The 25,037-nt window shown below is 36.0% G+C and overlaps 1 protein-coding gene across 9 annotated transcripts in view; it reads left to right on the forward strand.

Annotated features, from left to right (window-relative positions):
- USH2A (usherin) overlaps window positions 1–25,037 on the forward strand; it is a 379,818-nt gene that overhangs the window by 208,346 nt on the left and 146,435 nt on the right. For all 9 annotated transcript variants that reach the window (XR_001874412.1, XM_017812861.1, XM_017812864.1 and 6 more), the window contains one exon: window positions 13,208–13,387. Coding sequence is in view for 8 of the 9 variants with exons in the window: in XM_017812861.1 (XP_017668350.1) it covers window positions 13,208–13,387 (180 nt within the window). In the remaining variant the exon portion in view is untranslated. The remainder of the gene's footprint in view (window positions 1–13,207; window positions 13,388–25,037) is intronic.

A 25,037-nucleotide genomic window follows, 5' to 3' on the forward strand; every position in this document is an offset into this window, starting at 1 on the left:
CCTTGTTATAATAAGTTGAATTTAATTCTGGACTTTTTTTTTCTAATGGGGATAGATCATGTTAAATAATTTGCAAAAGATTTAAAGTTGCTGTGGGGATTTTTTGGGGGATGGAGAATGTTTGTCCTCTTACAGCAAAAGCAACAATACATCAGTAAAGACTACATTGCAATGCATAAAAGCAAGAGAGAATGTTCTAGTCGCACTGTCTTTAAATTCCTGACTTTCGAATCCAATATAAATGTTCTGTAATGCATATGCCAGGTTTTTGTTGCTGTTTAGTTCTTTTACTGCTGATACTTATTTTTTGATTTTAGACACTAGCATGGCAGGGTGGTGGTAAATAGTGTACACCTGGTCAACATTTATCAATAACCGAGTTGAAAGAGAAGCAAATGCTATCACAAACTGATTAAAAAGGTCACTGTGCAACTGCAAGTGTGAAATGTAGATCAGCAGGAGACAGTCTAGATTTTCTACCAATAGAGGAGGGAGGATACTGATAATGGATTTTTCTATAGTTTGGCCATGATTTAACAATGTATGCAAGAGAAATATCTGTATCAATTAGCCTTCATTTTCTAATTCATCTCCGTGTTATTCTGAAAATCTTTCTCTTTGAAAGTACTTGTTAAAATATAAGAAGGAGCTTTGTTGAGACTGTTTCACCATTCTGATCTGTACAGGTATGTTTTAGTTTTCCAGAGAAGTATTTTTTGCTAGCAAACTGCATATGGGGATCAAATATGATTTTAGTAACTTAGGGCTCTGTCCCAGTTCTTCAATGCTCAGGCATCGTTGCTTGGGCTTAATGCAATGCAAAGACAAGTTGCTTTACTTCAAGCCATTGGAGTCCCAGTGTCCCCTTGAGAGGAGCCTTAAAGAGGAATTTGGTTTGCAATTGGTTAGTCCAAGGCATAAAATACTAATATTACAAGATCACCAACAGCTTTTCCCTCTTTAGGAGGAATTAAAGTTCTTGCTATTATCTGACACTCTCCTAATTCTCGGAGGACTTGAGGGGGAAAGAAAGGTGACAAGAGTCAGGCTTATTTTCCTCAAGTAGTTTCCTCATTCAGCCCTATTTATCCTCAGGTTGGTTTAGATTAAGTACAGGGTCATTTTTAATTGCATCTGGGTGTCTGAAATTAGGTTCTAGAACAGGAAGGATCAGGTATTAACTCTTTTCCAGAGGAGAGAGTTGGAGGAAATTCTTATCTTCCTACCTGTGTCAGATGACTGCATTAGCACAAAATTAATCCAAACCTGTAGTCCCCGAGATGTTGTGATGCATTTGAATGCAAGTTTGACATAAAGAGAATCTTTAATTAACTATGTGTCCTTAGGGAGTTTCACAACACAAAGTTGCAGGTTTATACTTGGAACTCTTTGTTGCTCACGAATGTAGAAATCAATGTGTGGTATTTTCAGTTTGGGTTTTTATTTTTAATTTCTTGGAGGTTTTTTTTAATACTTTTTTAAACTTTTGTTGTTGACATATCATTCAAGGTTCTTACTTTTCAGCAATGTAGTTCATCTGGTATTTTTGTAAAGAGAAAGTGAATAATCTGGTTACTCTGCATATTCGGAGATACTGTACCAGAAAGCTTCCTTGCAGCCTCCTCATTCTCTTGACAAAGTGGGGAATTCTAACGGCTGAATATAGCAGAAAATAGTTGACTTTTGCATATGTGCATTAGAACGTTGTTCATCTAATCTTTTTAGTTTAAAATATACTCTGTATGAATCAATAGAAGAAAACTTACACCATATATTCATTTGGCTTCTACTGGAAGGTTCTTCTTATAATCTTGATTGGGCACAGTGCTTCAGTACTCTTTCCAATCAGAATTCAGAAAGGGAGTGTTAAGAATCAACCTACTGTATAAAAGCAATGGCTGCTATAGGAAGACACAGCACCTGCAGATGCCAGAAGTGGGAAGAGGAATGCTGAAGCCCCTTAAAGTTCCTAGCCTGCCTTGTGTTGAAGGTTTGAGAATGGGGAATAAAAATTCTGTGGGATGGTATTTCAAAGATGGAGGAGGTGGTAAGCACTTTGCATTTAGATCTGAAAATTTAATAAAACCACAACAGTTTCTGAGAATTAAACATGATTTCAGAAATGACTAAAACATTTCTGAGAGACTTGTTAGGACAATTTTCATACTGAATTTCTTTTAGACATTTTTTGCATAATTACCTCAAACTATAAAATAGTATACATTTGCAGTTGCTGCAAATGACTTTGCAATAACTGACAAAAGAGACAAGTTTCATCCACTTTAATATTTACAAGAAAAATTATTTTACAAAGATGGCAGTATAGTAATCCCATATATATAATCAAAGCATATCTTGTGTTTACAAGACAAGCTATTTCTTCAAAAACTTGATTTTTTTTTTATTGTTGGCTAGTTATTAAGTCTTTTCTCCCATATAGCTGAATATTCAAGGAGCTGTTACTAAAGAAATCTGAAAAATTTTTCCACAGTAGGTAGGTATCAGGTCTGCATGCTTTCTGCATTTAATCACTTACAAAAAATATTTATAATATCATGTGTTCCTGAGCCAGGGACAGATTATTATTTATTAAGAGCAGGAAAAATAATTGCAGCCTTACTCCAGTATTTTAGGATTGTGCAGTTACCCTATACATTCTGCAATGTGAATTCCTTAGTAGTAATCCTTGATTATTTTTTTTAATATGATGGCACACTAAATTTGGCATTACTATTAAGAAAAATCATCCTTTCTTCAAGAAGCTGGCCTGAGGAGTGTAGAAGGGTACAATTTTCAAAATTTTCAAAAAAATTGCGAATCTGAGAAATTGTGGCAATATTAATGATATTGGTAATTTACCAATTAAATTTTAATATATAAAGAAATATTTAATCCATTAAATTTGTACTGCTGTGATGTTACATGGTGTCTAAGACACCTTAGTGCCTTAATGTGACTAATACTAAGAACCCTGAAGCTGCTGAGGCATTGTTTCCAGAGCCTCACAGGAAGTATTTTCTGTTATAGGTCTTATGCTCTTATTCTTGGATAATTTTTCTCATGGCCTTGCACCTGCAAATGCAGTAGTGTGATTGCAGAAGAACTTCACGGGAACAGCTATGATGCTGTGAGAATTGCCTTTCCCTAGCAGATCTTTAGCTCCCAAAACCTAGTGGACAACAAAGTCTAGAATAATAACTTAAATGCTTGATAAGTGTTATCCATTAATATATGTACACAGATGTTTAGTGACCAACCAGTGTAAAACATTTGCACCATGTCAACATACTCTATGCAGCCCAAATAGCATCAGAAATGGGAACAACCAACAGTGAGTTAAAGCAGTTCCCAGTGGAAAGCATACAGTCATCCCCACTGTGAGCAGCAGCATTGGCATACTCATCATCGCCACCTGCTACACCAGAGAAATAACCTCCTCACTCTGAACATGGGATGCTTTTGTGGGAGCCCTTAGCTGCTTTTTCAAGCCAGCCATTAGGGAGATGTTTTGTATTTCATCCACTTCTTCCCTCATGTTGGCTATCTCAGTTTTAGCTACAGGCCTCAGTAATAAAACTCACTAGTCCTGAAGATAATTGAGGGGAGAAAGAAAAGGGGATGCATGATCCATTTTCAAATAGCCATATTTAATAAAAATGGAGTAGGACTTATTTTGCCGCTGAGTAGTGTGGTATCTCAATTTTGATTTGCGTGGCTAGAAAACTCATAGCCTCACTTGCACTTTAGGTTGATTATTGGGTAAATGTTAGTCATGCTTCATTAGATTTTGAATAGCCTCACAATACACCATGTTCTAGCATAATTCCCTTCAGCACCAGATATGCTTTGTTTTTCTTTGCCTTGGTACAGGTGTCTCAGGGGAAAGCAAAGTGAAAGCAGTCACTCTCTAATTTCTATGTCTGACCATTTCTTTGGTGAAGACTCAAGCATCAAACCACAGATGGTGTTTTAATTGATCTTCTGCATAATTCTATTAATATAGTTTTATTTTTGTCATGTGTACACTGGTTTGTTTCTATCTTGTACTGTGTAAATTATTTGGTTTTGTATGATAAAGCAGACACATAGGGCTGAATCCCATTTCTGTGAGAAAGGTATCATCAGTTCTTAAAGGATTGAAATTCCTACTGACTGCCAATAGCAGTATAGTCTCCGAGACTGTCCCAACTCCCTTGTAATAGTCTAGGGAATAATAGCAACCTTCTGGAGATGGGTCTGGTAAACAGTATTGAGTAAAAGGGAATTTGCCAATCAGTTCTCCTATGAAGACAGTCTTTTAGTTAATGAATGTCTTCCAGAGTTTTTAATCCACATGAAGGCTAAGGAGGCTACACTGAGGCTACACTAAGGCTAGTACTTACCATCTATGGTAAGTGCTAAATGCAAAACCAGCAATTTATCGCTTTAGATGCAAAATGACTGGTGTCGATGACATGGAAGAAACAAGATATATGTATAATCTGACTAGAGCTTCCACAGGTAAAGAAGTTGTGTTTGAATACTTGTATGTGTTGGTTTGAAACAAATACACTTCATTTTAGAGACTAATGTAAAACTTGTCTGGTTTCTCAGGTAGGGAAAGCATGATGAAAACTGGGATTGGACAAGCTTTTGATGTAGTTTTTCTTTGCACTTTACAAAAGGGACTGTGTAATGTACCAGAGAGATCAAGATACTGTGATAGGCCATCCTTTTGTAGGGATGATTGTGTGCAGTTGATGTGGCTGTTTATGTTAATCTACATAACAGGGTAACATAATCTTATGTTACCCTGAATGGTCTAGAGGGAGGTGCTTTATAAGTGAGCACAACAAACACTCGCCTGAGTGATTCTGTGGTTCTTTCAATCTGCAAGTGCATCATTTATGACACCCCGTGAAAGCTGACTGTAAAAGCCAAAAGAATGTCTTATGTCAAACAAAAATCCTAGATCAAGTTTAGAGCTTCATTCCTTCCAAAGTATTACAACTAAGTGTAATGGCATTTGACAGTATTGACTTTTTTTATATGACTTCTTTTGGCTAACTCAGCATTCTGAAAAAATAAATAGTGTTCTCCTTTTGTGATTGAAAGGGTTAAATAGTACCAATTCATTACCACTCACAAAAGGATTTATTTTGTTCTCATAAATCAGTTTTATTCCACATTTTTATTATTCCCTTGGGTCAGCTGCTCCAATTGAAATCAATACAAGTGCAAGTGACACAATCAATCTAGATATTTGATTATGGATTTGAGACTCCAGGTTCTGCTCTGTGTGTTTAGCTAGTCTCCTTCTGATAGTGTCCCTGGAGAATGGAAAATTCCTATTGGCATCCATGAATTATGGGCATAGATTCAGAAACCAGATACTGTGATAATCTCCATTTATGTACTGCTGCAGTTAGAGAAAGAATGTTCTATCCATGGAGAAACAAGCTTAAAGATTTTAAAGCTAACTGTTTCTCAAATTTTTTTGGTGTATAAAATCCCTCATTAATATACTTTATAAAGTCTCATCATTTGTCTATAAAACCCCTCAAACGAAATGGATGAAATCAGTAGCTATATGCTCTATTATCAGCTTAACATTGCAAGTGTAGCAAAATCTTTTGCCATTTTATGCCTTCTGGTCATTTATAGACAATGTGAAGTTTTGTCACTTGGGGTACTAAAGTGTGCTGGGACACCTTCTCCTGTTAATATTGGAATAAGAGCACTTGGACACTGGAAGCTTTTGTGAAATCCAGATAAGTTGGTTCTACTCAGAGAATGCTTTCCAGAGTTGGATTTAGATCATGGACTAAGTTCTTACCCTGTGTCCCTAAGACACTTGATACAGTGTGTGGTGTGGGGGGTCCAGGATTGATGCCCCTTGGTGCCCCTTTTTTTGCAGAAAAATTGAGTTACAATAGAGATGACTATTTTTACAGCAGAGATTTAACACTATAATGAATATGCTGTTTTAACTGGAACTCAAAATCTGTACTCAACTGCAAGACTCATTAGATGTTTCCATGTTTATGAAAAAGTAATGAGAAAACCTAAAACAATTCAAATAAAACAGGTTTCTTCTTGGCATTTTCATCAACAATTACAGAGTTTTTTTAGTTGAAAGCCTCATGACACTGAACTGAAAGCTCCAAAGGGTAGATGAGACCACACACCAAACATTCTTCTCTGCCTGCCATCATGACAAAGCCTAATCTCAGATGCAGTCATTAACCATCCTTGGGGGCTCTGCTAACTTTCTTGTATGAGCTTTCACATCAAGCTGTGGGCTTTATTCATATTTCAGTCCATAGAATTAATGAGCATATAAATGCACATTACTTAGTGTTTGTAACACTAATAATCACTTATTTCTACTGACAGGAACATGCTTTCATCATAATGATTACTCCTGCTTTGCCTTAGGGTTCTTGAAGTGTTCGGCAAATTTTCACAGAATCATGGAACAGCTGAGGTCAGAAAGCACCTCTAGTTCAGCCTCTCTTCTCTAAGCAGGGTTAGCTGGAGCACGTTGCCCAGGACAGTGTCCAGTTGTGTTTTGAGTATCACCAAGGATGGAGACTCCACAACCTCTCTGGGCACCTTGTTCCAGTGTTTGACCAACCTCAAAGTAAAGTTTTTTTCTTAGGTTTAAACAGAATTTCTTGTATTTTCTGTATGTATCCATTGTCTTTTGCTCTGCTGCTATATACTGCTGAGAATTATTTGGCTTGTTTATGCCCTCACAGCAGATATTTATACACATTGATAAGATATTCTGCCCTCCAGGCCATCTCTTCTTGAGGCTAAACCATCTCAGTTCCCTTAAACTTTCTTTATGTGGCAGATGCTTTAAGCCCTTAATCATCTTTTCATGAACTCCACTCCAGTAAGTCCATATCTGTCTTGTAATGGGGATCCCAGAACAGGATGAGCACTCCAGATGTCTCTCACAAGGATGAATAGAGAGGAGGGATCCCATTATTTGACCTGCTGCCAATGCTTCTAATACAGCCCACAAGGCTGTTGGCCTCCTTTGTCGCAAGGACTCATTGCTGGCTCACGTTCAACTTGTCCACCAGGACCTTCTTGTCTTTTGTAAGGCAGAAAAGCAGCTTTCCACTGTCAGAGTGACAGACAGCATACACATTCTGTACGACTTAAGACAGTCTAAGGTAGCTGTACCAAATTTCAGCCTTTGAGAAGTCACAGAAGGTGCTTTTGCCTGTTTGAGGGAAACTGAGCTGTCAAAGCAATGACTTGAGTACTACAGTCAGAAACTACATCTGAGTCATTGAGTTTTCAGATTTCTTCTGTATGTGCCAACAGGGACTTTCATCCTGTTCTTTAAGTAATTTCTATATTGCAGTTTTAAAACTATAGGCTTCTTTAATTGCCAGTGAGAAAGGAAAAGAGAAGTTTTTTTCAATGCAGATAATGTCAATTCTTTGTTTTTTACAGGAAAATTAACACTTTGGATTCGTAGTTTTTTTCCAGTTTGTCTCAGTGCTTTTAAATTACCCATTTTGCCTCATCCAGCAACTCCTCCTAACCCATGAGAATTAAGATTTCATGTGTTAAGAGAGTCTTTAAGTTTTGGACTCAGTTTGATGGACTGTGACCATAATATGTCCATAGGAACAATACGTCTGTCAGCTCAAGAGCAGAGGAACAAATGGGGCTTCAAGAGATTGAGACACAAAATCAGGAGTGTACCCATCTGAAAAAAGAAGGAAAAAACAAAACCAACCAACCAAAAGAAAAAAAAATCCCCACCAGAAAACCCTCCAAAACAAAACTCCAAAACATTAAAAAAAACCCTCATCGCAAATCACAAAAAAACCACCAAGAGTTTGCTGAAAAGAGGGGTATGACATCTGACATCGAAGCACAGAAAGTACTTTATCTCGATAACAATTGAGATTAAAATTTGAGAACAGTTCATTATGACAGTCCTTAGGAAAAGAGAATCGCCAATAATGTCAAGGAAATATTTTTAGGTGGTTTTCTATTGGGATAATCAAACTAATGTGAAGTGATTCTGAATACTGCACTAGAAACTGTGGAAAAGGAAAGAGGGAGAAGAAAAATCTTAGCTGGGAGGAAAGGTGTAGCTTGTGTGGAAGTAAATGAGGCTGAAGAATAGGCAAAACTAATGGACAAAAGAATGAGCTTAGAGACCAGGAAGTGTGCATATTCATAGAACTTACCTCCAAAAGATGTGGTACCAAAGAGACAGAAAATACCACAGGGTCAGAAACTGCTGCACAATGAGGGTAAGTTGTGGGGAAAAGGGATGAAAAAGTGAGTTCTTGTTTCATTTTTATTCTGCTATTCTGACATTAACTTTTTCTGTGGTCTAAGATGGAAACAGTATGGATTGGTAATAATATTTCAGCACATGACACAAAGCCCTAGGCACTCGAAAAATACTTTTCATCATGTAGTATTACACAATATGTAGTGTATTTTTGTGGTTGAATTTTCATGTTGTCTTGAAATAATGATATTGGAAGAAAATAATAGCTCATTAAACATGTGTGATAATAACTCTGGAGTGTTAAAGGCTTAAGTACCTTTTAGGTGGAAATTTCTTTGTACTTCACAGGCTGTGGTCCTGTGATACCACTTAAATTCAGGCAAATCTGGGGATAAGATGGCCAATTTCTAGGACGCTGCAAATAGGATAGAAACCTCTTTTATAAAGGTGTCTTGGTTCTTAAAGTCTCATAAGAATCAAACAGAAAAATAGAAGGAAGCTGTTTTTTGAGCAATATCTTCTGTATAATGATGGGTATGTTAGATGAATGGATTTAGTTTGTATTATTTATTTCCATTGTCATGAGAATTGTTTCATGTTGTATCATTTCCTGCACTCCTTACAACCTTTGTTACATGAATAAGATATCAGAATGCTAATGACTAATATACAGTATTCTGTGTCTGCTGATACTATACTGTACTACTGTGACCTTTTTAATATTATGTATTCTGATTGGCTGTTCATTTCACCTCTTCCCCACAAGTTAATAAGGCTGTAAAAAGGAGAGAACTTGAAATCGCCAGCCAGTCAAATTACAGAATATTGAAAAGGTCAGAGCAGTACAGCACACAGAAAAAAATTATGGAATATATGAGGCATTAAAATTCTTGTGACAATGATTATAACAAGAATGGAAAAGGATACCCATTTATGTTATTTCAATCTAGTGAACCCCATAGGATGACAGACCCAGGACAGCAGTAATTTACGCACCACTGACCCACGGGAGCTTAATTCACCTATTTACAGGGGAGCTTAGTAACAGGAATGCACATCTGCTTGGGAACCCCCTGCAAATTGTCCACCCAAAACCACAGTGAACCTTCAAACACAACTACCCACCAGCTAGAATGCTGTTTGAAGCTTAGGACTTTTAAACAGTGATTTTGAATGGAAATGTATTTATGTGTCTTTTTAATATAAGCATGTTTTATTTCTTGACTTTGTTTCAAGTATACATAATTTTTAAGTATGTATGTGGATATTCTTTAGCCTTAATTTCTTCATTTGGATCTTTTCTTGAAAAACTGAGATACTTTGATCTGGTATAAACTATGAATAAACTGGGAACAATTTTTCTGAGGTTTTTCTTAAATAGCAGGCTTAGGGAAAAAAGGCCCTCAGATACTTTGGGGGAGATATGGAGAGCTGAGCAGGAAGGGTAGGAAAAGAACTAAACCATCACTATGCAAAAATATGGAAAGATTGAGGAGCTTGGGGAAGCCCTTCACGTCTGCAAAGGGTTTAATCTTTTTTAATAGCTTATAGGAGATGGTGGCTCTGAGCCTCCTCCCATTCAAATTCAGCTTTTGGTACAGTTGTTTGCAATGTCTTAAGTGTTGAAGGACATGGTGAACCAGATCTAGGAGTTTGTTTTCTGCCTCTTTAGGTTGTTCATATGTTGTGAAGAGACCTTGCTTGTTGGAGTGCTGGTGTATGTTCATGGCAGGAATTACAAGGCAGAGTGCAGGAACAAGGAGGTATTCTGGTAGAAACCACTTGTCTGAAGTAAAACAATGTCTTTTAGGACTTTACTGGTGTCTGAGTCACCTGCTGTTTAGATCTGCAGCAGACTTGCTGGTAGGTTACAGTAGGACCTGTGAGCAGGATGGAGAGAAAAACACACATGAAAAATGGAAAAAGAGAGGCCTCATCCACTTATACTCACAAATTGGGTCCACACTGAGGCAGGCTGGGCAGGAATGGCATGGAATGATATGACAGGGTTATCACTGTATCACTTTCTGTCAGGCTGAACCTATGTGTCTGCATTTTCCAGCCCACTGAAAGCTAAGTTTAAGCAGTGAGAAGTGGCAAAGCTGCATATTGCAAGTCAGCCCCAGCAAGACCTGCATTTTAAAAATGTTCTTCTAACATTTTACTTGCCAGCAACAGTAAGTTGGTTGGCTGGGAAGGGGGATAAAAACACCTTTTGTCTGTGTAAAATTCAGGTTAGGAAACTTGCAAAAAAGCCAAACTCCTTGGCTTTTTATTAGAAGCAATGAAAAATTTTGAGCTGCTGTGTTGTCTATCTCATTGTAAATTTGCAAGTTCATTTTTGAGCTGAATAAAATGGTTATGTAATTACATACTTCTCCTAATTATTGAGTAATTATATACTTCTTATAATTGCCGAGTAATCACTCTGCTATAACTAGAATTTAATGTTACAACTAATTGTATAATTACTGTATATTAATGTTGTTATCCAGGCAACTTGGAATAGAGTGTTATCCTTTTAATTCATATTCTGTTACTCAAAACTGTATTTTTAAAATATAGTATGGTTAGCCATTGGAAGAAAGATTAATAATGGAATAAAAATATCAGCAGAGGAAACACGTGTTTTCCTTCCAGGTTTAGGTGGATGAAAATAAAAATATTAACATGTTAGAACTGTACTGTGGATAGAAAAAAGTTTAATTTTCTCATGGATTTGGCATAAAAATTGCTACTAGGCAACCCACCTTTATGCTTAAAGTTTGAATCTATCCTATGTGCCAGTCTGTCAACACTAATTTTTAAACTCTCCTACACATTGGAGGTGTAATGTTTAAAAAATGCATTTTTTTTCCCACGGCCAATTGAATCCTTAAGTGTTTCATGTCACTAGTACCTTAAGAGTGTATATGTCATATATACAGTTGGCCATTTCTAATGACTTTATTGTTAATAAAATAATAGGTGCATATCACAGTCACATGTTGTTGTGTGATCGTCACAAATAATCAGTTGCAGATACTGGAAAAACTGTGATAGATGATAGGAAAAATGTGCCTTGTTGGATTGTATCTACTCCCAAATCACACGCAGGGACAGTTTCACAAAGGTGCAGAAGGAGGGTTTGATATGCAATTTAAGAGCTGAATTCAAGTAATGTAGATGCATTTTTCTAGTGCTGGTTGAGTAGCCTGGTACATAAGAGTAATGTCAGACAAAATAACTTTGCTTCTGCAGGATTCTGTATGTAGAATGTGTAAAACATGGTTCTTCTTGCATGATAAGACGTTTTGCCTTCATTGCTGTATATAAAACGGGGTCTTGGGCTTATGTAAACTTCAGTGAAATCCAAAATAAATCCATCGTGCTTCATGAAATCATTCTACCTTCACACTACTGTAGTCTGTCCAGGTGGTCTGGTGCTATGGCATGGTGTAATCCAGGTGGAATTTGAGCAATAAGGAACTAGGCTACAGGGCAGGGTTATAAAGAGTTTTACAAAACTGCCCCCCCCTCCACAAAACTTCAGAAAATAAGTTTGTCATATGTTACCAGCAGAATACCTGAAAACACCCTTTGTGCCACTCTATGAACACCAAAATAATGGAATTGCTTGGACTTGTACCATAAGTGAATCAGAGATTGTTTATAGGAATCCAAAATTAGAGGAAAATCCAGATCACTCATCCGTGGTAAAATGTCATGTGAGCATGACTGAAATGTACTGCATACACACGTGTTAGAGCACATCATAGAAATATGGGATATTTGAAAAGCAGTTTCAGATTTAATAACATTTCAGTTTTAACTGTTCATTTAAAAGTTGAATAAAAAGTGTAAATTCAAAGAGTTTCCCTTAAAAAATTAACTAAAATATTGGTTTTCCAGGGTTTTTGTAATTCCATCTTATCTAGGTTTTGTAGAGGACTCAGATGTGAATATTCAATCAGCTACCTGTGATAATACCTTACTTAACATACAATATTTTTAACAGTTATATACTGTTTAATCTCATTCTCATACCTCTGATCTTAGACCTGTGTGATTCTGCTGTTGTTTGTAATAGAGAATTTCCATTGACTTCACTGTGAGAGCTCTCCATGGAATGATGAATAGTAGTAATAATATTAATCATTTATATAGCGCTTTATATGTTCGAAATATAGGATAATCTTTAAATGAGCTCAGCTTTGCTCTCAGATATGTGAGTGAATTCTTCATTGATTTGAAAAAAATTGTTACTTTATATACAATTTTTTTTTTTATTTTCTAGTCTTACTAGGTATTTTGGAAAGGGTTTCTTTATTTTTGTAGGGCAGAATATTGGCTTATCTTAAGTTTGACATCTTAAAAGGTTTGCAAAGGACATGTAGGTTGCTGTGGTGTCCTCTGATGATTTCAACTGATAAACTGAATACTTCAAATCCTTTATCTTTGAGCGGACTGCGGGCCATGCTGGAAAGCATGTGTTACTGCCGATGACTATTTCTTATGTATGTAATGGAGTTAGCTTACAAACTACTAAGGTAAGCATTTTTCTAGTGAATTCAAAAATTTTTACCAGTGTATCATAGGCATAAGAATTAACACTAACATTTGGGATTTGCAGTTATCATCCAACTTTTCTAGAACATAAGTAGTTTCTGAAAGCTGGCTTCTGTTTGCAGTATGTAGCAGTCAGCTTTGCAACTGCATGGTTGCTTCATGTATTGGTTTGTTTATTTTCCAAGATTTACAAGTACCATCAACTGTTGCCAAAAGCAGGAGAAATAATGAATAATATTTTTTCTCCCTAATAGCCAAAATTTTGTGTGTGTGTGGGTGTGTTATTGGTATAAATAGCAACTCTTCTTTTGAGTAGAAATAAGACTTAGTTCATAAAGACAGTGAATTGTAGCAGATGCAAGGGCTAACATTTGTTCTTCCCCCCCCTTTCTTGTTTTTTCATAACAGATAATGCTAATTATTCTATGGTAAATGATACTCGGATGTTCTGCAGCAGCAAGAAATTCAATGTATGGGTACCCATTAAAGGCCTGATTCCATTTTCTAACTACACAGTACAAGTGAATGCATCCAACAGCCAGGGCAGCTTGATAAGTGATGCTATAACAATTGTCATGCCTCCAGGAGGTAAGTGTGAAAAAGTGCTTTTTCTGTGCATGTAACAATTACACAAACACTCTGTTGAACAAAACATTATTTATTATCTCAACTGAGGACTGGAATTTCAGAAGAATATGTTTGCATTAGTAGTTCTTACTAACAAAATTTTTCTTTTCGGCTTCTAATTTGTCACACTGTTCACTTTAAGAACTAGAGAATGCAAACAGTTGTATAGTTAACATATTATGAAGGTGAGAGGTGTGTTATGTACTTCATTTTTTTTCTGTGAATGGTGGTGTATTCTATCATGGACAGCTAATCTAGTCCAAGAATATTGAGAGACTCACCTGCATTTTGTAACCTGTTTTAGAATAGAAGTTGAAAGTGCTGACAAGGAGCACTTACTGGATAGACTTAGAGAGTTTGTTTAATAATAGTAATAGAAACCATTGGCAATATATTGAACCCAAATCCACGAAGTAATTTAGTTGTGAGAAAGTCAATTACAATGTGCTGATTTACAGTGAATGAGGCTCTAAACCACTCTGGATGTTATCTTCATAACAATTTGAAATAAGAGAATTGAGCAAATATGCCTTAAACACTGTGAGTGTCTTGTTCTGTGGTTTTGTTTTGCTTGGTGGTTTGTTTTTTTTTTGTCAAGAAAGCTTACATTTATAGCTGGTGTAGGTGTGTCCCTTTTGCATTCCCTTTTCATGGCCATCCTCAAGAATTAGCTTTTGTTGAATAAATGCCAATGGAAACAATTAATTTAAGACAGTTTTGAATTCTAATGTGAGAGCCCAACCAATCTTGATCTTGAAACGTGTGTAGGTGTTGCTGTTGAGTAAGAATAGTGTAGAGTGACATACACACCATTTTAAAGTAAAAGAAAAACAAAAACAAAGAAAAGAGAAATCCCATAAACCTTACAGCTCAAAAATACAGTTAAACTTGAAACGATTTGCTTGCAAACAGATGGATTAGGTTTGGTCCAAACCAGCAGAAAGACTTCAGGAAAGTGAGTAAATACAATACAGAGTTTGTATGACAAAATACTGAGAAATAAGGAAAAGGTCAATTTCCAAAGCATTTTATACTTTTCCAATTTTATTGTCAAGTTGCACCTAATATTAACAAACATTCTTTGTTATATAATAATAAAACTGCATCTGAGTTTCACTGCTCATTTAAGACTGAGCAGTAAGACAATGTTATTTCTAATTCCGGTGCCACATTTTAATTTTGCGTAGCAAAATTTGGTAGTGAAAATTTTACCAAATGACAAAGTAAAGGATCTTTAAAGATAAGCAAGGATGTGCACAGGTTTATGACAGCCATTCAGATAGACTTTCTTTCATCATTAGATTGTTGTTGATTACAATTAGAAAACTTATAGCTTTGAAATTATCTTTTTTATGACCTTGTGGTAGTTTAAAAGCAATACCTCATTGGTTAAATAGGTTTTAGTTCATGCTTCCTTTTAGTTAATGATCTGAAAACATATTATCCTGATTTACACATAAAATCATGCTGAAAAGCATGTGGCATTCACTAGGATATGTGTGTTTAAGTAGAATTAAATTAGCAGTGAGAGTTATTAAAGAAATCTTCCATACTATTGTCCAGTGGACTGTGATCTGTAGTGAAATGAATAATAAATGAAGCAGGGCATATGAGAGAAGTACTCTCTAACACACACTGTATTCTTGCTATATGTGCACACACATACAGACACGCATGTGTATATCTAGGACAAGGTATGTTTGCTTTGCTATGATATTTATTACAATGACTCAATGCTATACAATTCCATTGTATGGTAAATTATGAGTATAATGGTAATTTTACAGTGGACTGTATTCACTGCCTTCACAGTTTGTAAATCATTAAATAAAATCTAGGTGCCACTAAAATAAGAAGAAATTTTATTTTTTACTTCAACGGCCAGGATTTCACTTAGAAATTTTGTTTGATCAAAGAGTAAGAGAGGTCTCATTAGGTACAAAATCATAGCCTTTTAATGAGTGTGAACATGCAGCATTCTCTTTTCAAGGATAAGAAAAAAAATGCTGTTTCAGAAATTTGCATTGTGGGGAGTACTTCATGTAGCTTGATGGAAGATTGTATAAAAGGAAGAGTGATAGAAGACAAAGAATAATTCCTTTTTGAAGTTACCGCTGATCACTGTTTTACAATTGTGATACAGGTTTTTTTTCCAACGTGCATTTCTTTTGTTTCTTTTTTAAATTTAAGACATATTGCACATATGTCTTAATGTAAAACATGCCAAATCCTTAGTGTTACCTGACTGAATGTATCTTAATTTCTTATCAATCTTATTTGCCATGCTTTAAGTCAATGCTTGAAAAAAACCTATTAGAAATAAGGAATTTATTTTATCTAAGCTCTTGACTAAAATTGCAATACAGGTTCAAGAGTTCTTGGAAAGATTAAAAAAATAAAAACTGAATCCAAATGTTAATCCATAAATATGAAACTTTCTTTTGACCCTTACCCTGTAGTGGACTGGAGTTACTAATGGGGTTAGGATTTCAACTCTTAATGGGACTTGGTGCATTAGTGTTTGGTATGCATGGAATTCAGCATTCAGTTTAATAAGTGGTTGACATTGGTGATGTCCCTTAATTTGCTTAAATCTAATTGGCTCTTTTATCAGTCAAACCTGTATGGATTGGCAATTGATCAGAAAGGGTCAGCCATGACTGTGCATGTACTTAAATGCTGGAACTACCAGTTAAAGTCACTGTTGCATAATAAGAAGCTGAAACCATGAGAACAAATGATCTTCAGAGTCGGAAGGCAAAAGAAAGCAGAGAAGTTTTTCAGGATGTTCAAGTTCAGAACAAAGGCATTATGGAGTATATAAATTTTAAATACACTGCTTTTTGCCTCAAGACTTAAAGCTTTTTTTTCCAGATGAACTGAAATCTTGTCTGAAACTGTCTTTGTTACATCAAAGAACTGCATGGAAAGCTAAAAGAGATGGAAGAAGCATAAAAGGGCATAGTTTAAAATGATTAGTGACAAATTTCATACCGCAGAGGTAGAAGTAAATTTTTTTGAGTTTTACATTTTTTTGAAAAGGAATAAATTTGCTCCATTTATCTTGTCCTAAACTGCTTTGGTGGAAGTTGTAAAAAAATAGCATAGTAGTCAGTGCTTCACATTAATTTGAAGTTACCAAGCAGTAAAAAATCTGGAAAACAAATTTCTTTAGAATTAATTTAATTAGGTAAATGAATTGAAGTGATGCAGAGGATGTAAAACTGCAAAATTCTGGGAGAAAATCTTCTGCATGGCATTCTTGGCTATACATTTTTCTTCTCAACGAGTCCTATTTCTGATAACGTGGCAGATATAAGATCCCATTATTTTAGGATTGCTTTGTAATAAGGGATGGTAAACTAGCAGAAAATAAATTTGCAATCACTGCTGATAATACTCCAGTTAAATCCATTTGTTCCCTTCCTCTGACCATCAAAGCCCTAGTATGGAGGGGAATGAGAGGTCCTCTGTGCAGAAAGGAGAAAGATTATGTTGAAATAGGGGCGAAGAGAGATAGCAGAGAAAGACTGGCTGCTGCTCAGATGGGAAGCAGGAAGGTGAGGTTCAATCATCACCTACAAAGAACAGAAAAGGACTGGATTCCCAAGTCATAATAAGAGATATGAAGATTGTCATGGATGCTAATTCTGTATTGCCTTGCAGAGTTGTCTCTATGTGGGTTCTTGGTGCTGACTCATCTACAGAGCAGAACCTCAAAGAATTGGTTTATATTTCCTATGTAAAACATAAAAGGGAAGATACTTCGAAAAAAAATTGCCTAAATAGTGAGGTGCTTCTTTAAGCTCTTATATACTCTGTCTGTAATTTGCACAACATAGGAATATTTAGCAGTGAAAGATGTTAGATTTTGCTTTGGACTCTTAAGCACCTGCCCTTTTCTGGCCGCTTGTTTGCGTATGGAATACTGCATGCCTCTCCTATAAGCTTGGGCTTGTTCTCAGCAGCCAAAATTGAGCCTACATACCTGTAGTTGCTGATATTTGTTCAATATCTACAGGAGATGGTGTCCTGCAACCAGGGGATTTCAGCCACTGTTAATTTAGATAGCAACACCTCTGAGACTGGATGTTGAACGTCATCATAGGATCCCTGATCTAATCATGCAAACGAGTAGGAATCTCATCATACAACTTATATTTGCACCTGAAAGAATTTTTTCACGCAAGTGGATCACTAAAGCCAACAGGTCTCCTTAGAGGAATTCAGTAAAGACAGCAAGCTGATGTTAGGTCAGAATTACTTGGGAAAAAAGATTAAACCTGATTTTTCCCTGTGAGATAGATTTGTTTTTCCATTTTGCTTAGTATTGCATTGAGAGTCACATCATAAAACTTTTTTTGAAAGAATTTCCTTTACATCAAATTTCAGCCCTTTAGATACATCAGTTGTTATTCTGTCTTCTCCTTCTTTTTCTCTCTCTCTTTTCTCTCTCTTCTTTCTCTCTTTTCTTTCTCTCTCTCTGTCTCTCTCCTCTCTCTTCTCTCTCTCTTCTTTTTCTCTTCTTTGCCTTTCCTTCTTTCCTCCAGGATTCTTTTCCAACAGTATTCTTTTTGTTCTATGTCTTCTGTTTCTTTTTCATTTTTCTTCTCTTATATTCTCTTATATCACTTCATGTGAATTTGAAAAGAAAAATTAAAAGTAGTTTTTTAAAAAAGCTCATTGTGAAAAAAAATCACATTTAAAAATATTCCAAATTCTCAAACATTTGTATGATATCTATCCAACTTCAGAATAATGTAATCTCTGATTTTGATGAAGAGCAGGAAATGTTTTAAACAAAGTTCTTAAATGAAAAGTTGTGACCATTTCTTTTCTAGAGGCAGTTTAAGGAGAGAGCAGAATAGAGCAGGGAGGAGAAGAGAGCTCTCCTACATCTCTCATCGATGACCTAGCTAATTAAATAGTGTCAGTGGCAAGCTGTGTATTGTCCATTCCAGTTCCTTTTGCCCAGAAAGATGATTTCATGGGGATATAAGGGTAGGATTGCAAAAGTGCTTGTGTGGAAAATTGGGAGTTGTTCTAATGAAACAATAATTCTTCTCTAACCTCTGCAGTATTGAACTGATTGTCATTTTCATTAGTGCTACTTTCTTCTTTTATTCCCCTCTCCCAGGCTGTTCAGCACATCTTTCAGTGAGTTCATACTGTGTCTATTCTTGGTTTTGGGTGGGTGTTCTGGATGGCAAGAGATGAGAGAAGTAAGTCTCATTCCTGAACAGTTGTGTCTTCAGACTCTAGCAATGGGAGGCACAGAGCTGCCCTCTTTACTGCTCACTTCCGTAAGTTGCAGCCAGCTGGGGCTCAGCCTAACCCCACACATCATAAAGGACCACCTCAAGGTTGCTTTAAATTGAGGCTTAATGTTAGTCCCTACTCATGAAATTGCGAAGATTTTCCAGCAGGCAATGACACACTAACTATGTTCTTCCCTTCTGATTACCTCTTTCCCTTTGCCTCCACACCCTGTGCTTTTGGGGCTGGGCAGATCTCCCATACTATGGGAGTATATATGCTATATTCCCATACTATGGGAGTAAACAGCTATGCTGTTTCCATGCTGCAGACATATGGCTCCTGTATTTAAAATCTTTTAGGTTGCTTTCTGTCTTCTGGAGCTGTGTGAAACAGTTGAGACACAAAGATCAAAACAGCAATTTTAGTTGCCTAGAAGAACATGGATGTTTTTGCTTGCTTAGGGAGAGCCAGATGAGAAAGGGAAAACTGCATAACAGCTTGAAATAGCTAATTCATCATCTATAAGCAGGGAATTAACCTCATTGTAGAGGTCTCACTATAGGTCTTTGCAAAACCTTAGCCTAAGCATGAGATCCAGGTTATACTTAAGATCTCTTGGAAGAAATCTGTGGTAGAGGAGATTTCCTACTGCAAAACTACAGCTTACTTATTCTTCTGAAAAACAGAAGAATATTCTTCTGAAAAACAGAAGAATATATAAAAGTGGGGAAAATGGGTCATTGTGAAACTTAGCAGTAGATCATTATTTAAAATTACTACCTACAATCACATTAACTTGTTTTAGACCAATTTCAATTTTACACAAAAAAGGACACAATTTAGATGAAGTATGCAATTTTTATATAATCTCAAGCATGTCCATGCTTGGGGTTTTTTTTTTGTTTTGGTTTTTTATTCTGTGTAAATCTGAACTAGACTTTCCAGTACTGTAATTAAGGTCAACATCATTTGTGTGGCAAGTTAGGTTCTTCTGTGGAAGGAATCCTACAATAAAATGACATTGAAATTCCTGCTGAAAATCTACAGAAGACATTTGAAAAATTGCACTACGAATTTTCTCTTTAGAACCATTGTCCAGATATATGTAAGTACTAGGAATTGGATCAATTTTTATGTTACTTTACTACTATGATTTGCACTGCTTTTCTAAAAAGCTCACTTTTTAATATCTTTTATTTTTGACAACTCCTACCCCTACAGTTTGCAGAATAAAATGGCATTTTCATTAACTGTCAGCGAAGGCAAATGTCTGTGAGCTGTTTGTTTGTTGGTTGGGGTTTTTTTGGCATGTCATTCTGTGTTTTCTGCACTTGAAGCATCTAGATTATGGAAGTTAGCCTGGTCATCATAAAGCACTTGAGTAAAGTGACAAGGTTTGAGCCACTTTGCACCATTGAGGAAGCTTTGAAGTTCCTCTGCTTGCAATGAACTCTGCATGCCTCCAGCAAAGTTCTGTCGCCCTGTTACATTTTTGTCACCTTTCCATATTAGGAAAAAAAAAAAGCTTAAGTGGGGGAAAATGAAGATTCTTTTAAGATCTTGCTGAGGCTGAAATGTAGACAGAATCAAATCACTGTTTTTTTCCCATCTTTAGCTGGGAACAAAACCAGAGATGATCTTTCTTAAACATGACAGCCATAAAAGTGCTTTTGCTTTTTTTGCTTGTTCTATTTACAGTTAAAAATTAGTCTCTGGGATTTTTCTCTGTTGTTTCGAAAAAGATCTGAAATTGAATTTTAAAAATCTGAAATCTTATATCTGAATTCTTGAAACCCTTTGCAGAATTAAAATATTTTTCCTTCATATAGTTAATTATTTGTTCTGGTAGTGTTTTGAGTTTTACTTTTTCCTTACTTTTTCTTAGTATAGCGTTCCTCATTCTGTTACATCCATGCAGTTATCTTTAGGCTAGTTGACTGAATACCTAAGGAGAAATAAGCTTCTCTATAAAGACAGAAAGGGAGAGAAAATGGAAGTTGAGTGAGAATCAGTCATTAGATTCAGCACTTCTCCTCTGGTGTCCTGATAATGCAATGTTGTATGCTACCCTCTCTTTTATGGCAAAAGCAACTATAAGAGTCTATAGGCCTTGGTGATTCTTGACATTTGACAGCTTTGTCCTAACTGTTCTTTTCTTTCTGAACATTTTTTTGTGTCTGCACACATCTGCAGATGCACACACACAAATGGATATATATTAGTATATGCATGTTCATGTATACATGATCTTTTTCTATCTTTTTTTTAATCTTTGAATCTCTATGGAGATCATATTTATTCCCCTGACAAAGAAATACTGTGCTCTTAGATTAATTCCAGGTGAGTAAAATGAGAAAGGGAATTAATGTATTTCATGTTACAGTGGGATACGCCCAGTATTGAATTATATTAATCCTTACTATTTGTATCCTGACCTATTTGCTGTTCTGATTTTTACAAATATTTTCTAATTCAGATTTTCAGTAGGCTTCTGAAGTGATTGAGGGTTGTTATTCCCATTTTACAGATAATGAGAGGCATGTGTTAGCAACAGAAGAAAATATTGTGTTCCTTCTCATGCTGAAAAGTGTAATATACATGTCAAGGTTTGTCAGCCTTTCTTCTTGTTCCTTAGCTTAGGCTGGGGGATTGCTTCTCAGTGAAAGGTGTCACCATAGTTGAATGCAGCCAGTGTGTACAGAGAAAACTCATGAATCCAGGTTGACTGATTTTAGACTATCTACACATCTCTGATAGTACATATATAAAGAAGGCAAGTTGAATAAGTGAAGAGATGGCATTATATAAAGAAAGAATATATTTTCCTCTACTTTTTGTTCCACTGAAGTTGTGAGTGCTCTTACATACTAAGAAGCCTATATGAGAGGGTTATTTGTAAGAAAGTGATACTGCTCTCCAAAATATTCAACTGATGGTTGTAAACTGAATTAATCAGCTGCAAATTTTCTGTGTTGAAGATTTAACCTGTTCAGTCTATGTTTTAAAAACCAACAAAGGCGAGGAAATTTCCCCTGGCTCTTTATTTTTGTCAAAGTCTTGAAGCAAATCTGTATTTTAGAGAGTAAGTATTGCCAAGGTATTTACCTCAAGCTATGGTGGATAGTATGTGTAGATTAGGATAACTGCTCTGACATGTCTTGTGGCACATAAGGCAAAACACAGTCAGCCTTGTTTGAGTTTGAATAACATGTGACGGTGTTACTAAGACTTTTAATCAATTAGGCTGCCTGATTTTGAACAAGACCACAGTAGCCAAGGTCTTTTCAGTAAAAATACTTGAGAACAGATCATTCACTGTTTATATTGACACACTTCCACCAATTCCAGTGGATTTATGTGTTCCTCAGCATTATCTGAGGAAATGAAGTCCAGGGTTAATTCGTATAAATGGTTTATTTGTTAAAAGTATCTAGAACGGGACACTAACTGATGAGTAGCTACTTAATAATGCTGTATGAACATTTCTATGTGGATAGCTCAGCTATAAAAGCTTGTAATCTTTTTACCCTGTTCATCAAATTAACTATATATTTTGCACAGATTATTTCCAGGGGGAATAGTCTTGTCTGAATTGCTTTTTATTCACCTTAAATGTTAAATATTTTGCTTCAGCATATAGCACTGGATCATATTTCTGTCAACTGCAATGCCAAATTTGTTGGGGGACCGATTCATAAAAACAGTTAGGGATTTTTGACACAGTTAGGTGGAATGGAGGTGTCACCTTTCATGTTCTTTCATAGCTTATCTCAGTGTTAGAGCACTGATTGAAAAAAAAGGAGATCTGGATTATTCATCCTAAAATGGCTAACATTCCTGTCTCCTGGTTGCTGGGCAATGTGCTAATCTCTGGGTTCATAAGAAAGGAATGCAGAATACTGTCCATCTATTCTGTTGGAACTCTACTACCCTATGTGTGTGTGTGTGTGTGTAGAAGTCTTATTTATTAGGAGAAAAGACTGAGCAGGTACTATTGTAACCCAGGGCTAATGACACTTCCCAAATCGGGGTGGGGCACTGTATGTGTCAGTGGCAAAGAGGGCAAAAGGAGCAGGTGCTGAGTTCTGGGCATTCTTGGATCTGGATGTAGTCAGCATGAGCATCAGAATGTGATTCTATTGCTATTTTCTAATACAGCTTAATTTATTGATACTGCAGCTGTTGAACGAGACTGTAACATGAAGTGACAGCCGTAGCATTGCAGTTGGCAATTTTGAGAAGTGATAAGAATTCTTGTTTACTCTGTAAATGTAATAGTTCAGATTTGTTTCCCTCGGCCTCATGTGTTACATAACAGAATAATACACAGTGTTTTGTTATTATTTTCCTAATTATAACAGTTTTATTTCCAGAACTGAATTTTTGATTCTTCTGTTTTCCATTGTGCAGATTACCCACCCAGAGAGTTTTGCATGTTGATCAACAGTAGGATTTGGTTATATATTAAAAACTCTCTATACTGGTAATGATGATAGATATAATTAAATTAATTCTCTGCCATCTCCTTTGATGCACACAGATTTTCCCCATTAATATTGATGGAGTCACAAGCACATGTTGGGGTGGGTGGGAGAAAGCCCCTGAATGTTGTATTTTGCTCTTTGTGGAACTGACTATATCACTTTATGTTTAAATGTAAGGAAAGCTGCTGACAGTTTTGATATATTAAATTATAACTGAGAACTAATTCAAGGATCAAAGATGCTCTTTGGGAGACATCACTTTACTGGTAGGAAAAATCATTACCTTTTTTCCCAGTCTCATGTATTTGTACTGTATGTCTTGGAAATATCATTCCCTACCGTTTCTGAATCTTGATGTTTAATTTAACGCAAAGGTCTTTGAGCAGCACAATGGGAAGGGGGCTTTTGCTAGTAAAGCATCGTAGAAGGAAATTGAAAGGTACGTGTTTTTTCTCATTTATCAAAGAAGTGCAAAAATCTAAACTGACATTTTATATCAAATGAATTATGAACTGTGTACTTTGTACCTAAGGGAACAACAACTAAATTAGACTTTTGTTAAAGAGAGGGAGAGAGAGAGAGAGAGAGGAAAAAATAGGCTTTTAATAAACTATACAGTCATTTTTGGTATTTTGTCTGAACCTGACATATGCTGTTCTTTGCAGAAGAAAACTAGAGAGTATAGGCTACTTCAAAGTCTATATGCTTTGAATGCCTCAGAGTGAATTGAGAAGCAGGTTAAGACGACACACAAACCAGAGTTTCTACTTAATAAGTATTGTTGCTTTGATATTTCTGTTTTCAGCCTTGTCCAACTCAGGTGAACAGGAAAAGATAATATGCTTTTTAATAGCTTGAAGATTGGAACAAAGTAGCATATGATTTTTTCCTTTTTTTTTTTAAAAAAAAAAACTTCCATTTGTGAGAATATGTGGAAAAAGACTTCCAGGAAGCAAAATTTTAGAAGACTTTTGAAGAAGTAAATTTTCAAAGAATTATGTACTTGATATTTTAAGGGCATGACTTCTGCTGTCTTTAGGTGAACAACATTTCTTGCAAGCAAAGATGAGACTCCTAGTCTGTAAAGGTAGAGTTGGTAACATTTATGAGATTTTGTACATTAAAAATTTCTGAATTTCCTTCATGACTTTCAGGGGGAATATATTTATATCCGTGCATTGACATAGAAGACACTTTCATATTGTTGTGATAAGCACCTACACCTTAGAGAAAATGGGAAATGAGAAGGTAAAATTCCATGGTTTCTTTGACAACATATTCCCTAGTGCACTCTTACGGTGCCTTTTGATAGACATGAACAAAACATCCAAGAACTAGTTGCTTTTCTCATATGTCATGTACATACATTTCATAACAATATATTTCAGAAGATTAGCTAAGTTAGAATAAACAAAAACTTTCAGAAACTTCATTTCAAAATAGCATGTAAGTGCCATTGGAAATGTGGTGTGTATATGCACACTTTTTTGTAACAGAAAGGGAAGGAGAAGAGGTGGCAGCTTGAAGGGATGCAGTGGTTTGGCAGAGCTATGACAAAGAGCTGATCCCGTCAGACATGCTGGAGAGTCAGACCTTCTGCTCATGCTGTCTGTGGGGGACATGAGAGGGATGGGGACAACAACCATAGGTGGGAAGAATAACTCCTTTCTTAACGCCTGCCTCCCACTTTCCCTATAAAAAGACATTGACAATGAGACAAAGTTTTTTTTCTGATTACCATGTGTGGCATAAAGAAGTTAATTAGTAGCTGTGAACAAAAGCTGACTCTGTGTTGCCTTGATTACTAGGAGCAGAAACTTTGAGAGAACCTCTTTTTTTTCTGCAAGTAAGGAAAGAATTTGAAGGGG

Source organism: Lepidothrix coronata, unplaced genomic scaffold, assembly GCF_001604755.1.
Source record: "Lepidothrix coronata isolate B3197 unplaced genomic scaffold, Lepidothrix_coronata-1.0 Scaffold38, whole genome shotgun sequence".
NCBI lineage: Eukaryota > Metazoa > Chordata > Aves > Passeriformes > Pipridae > Lepidothrix > Lepidothrix coronata.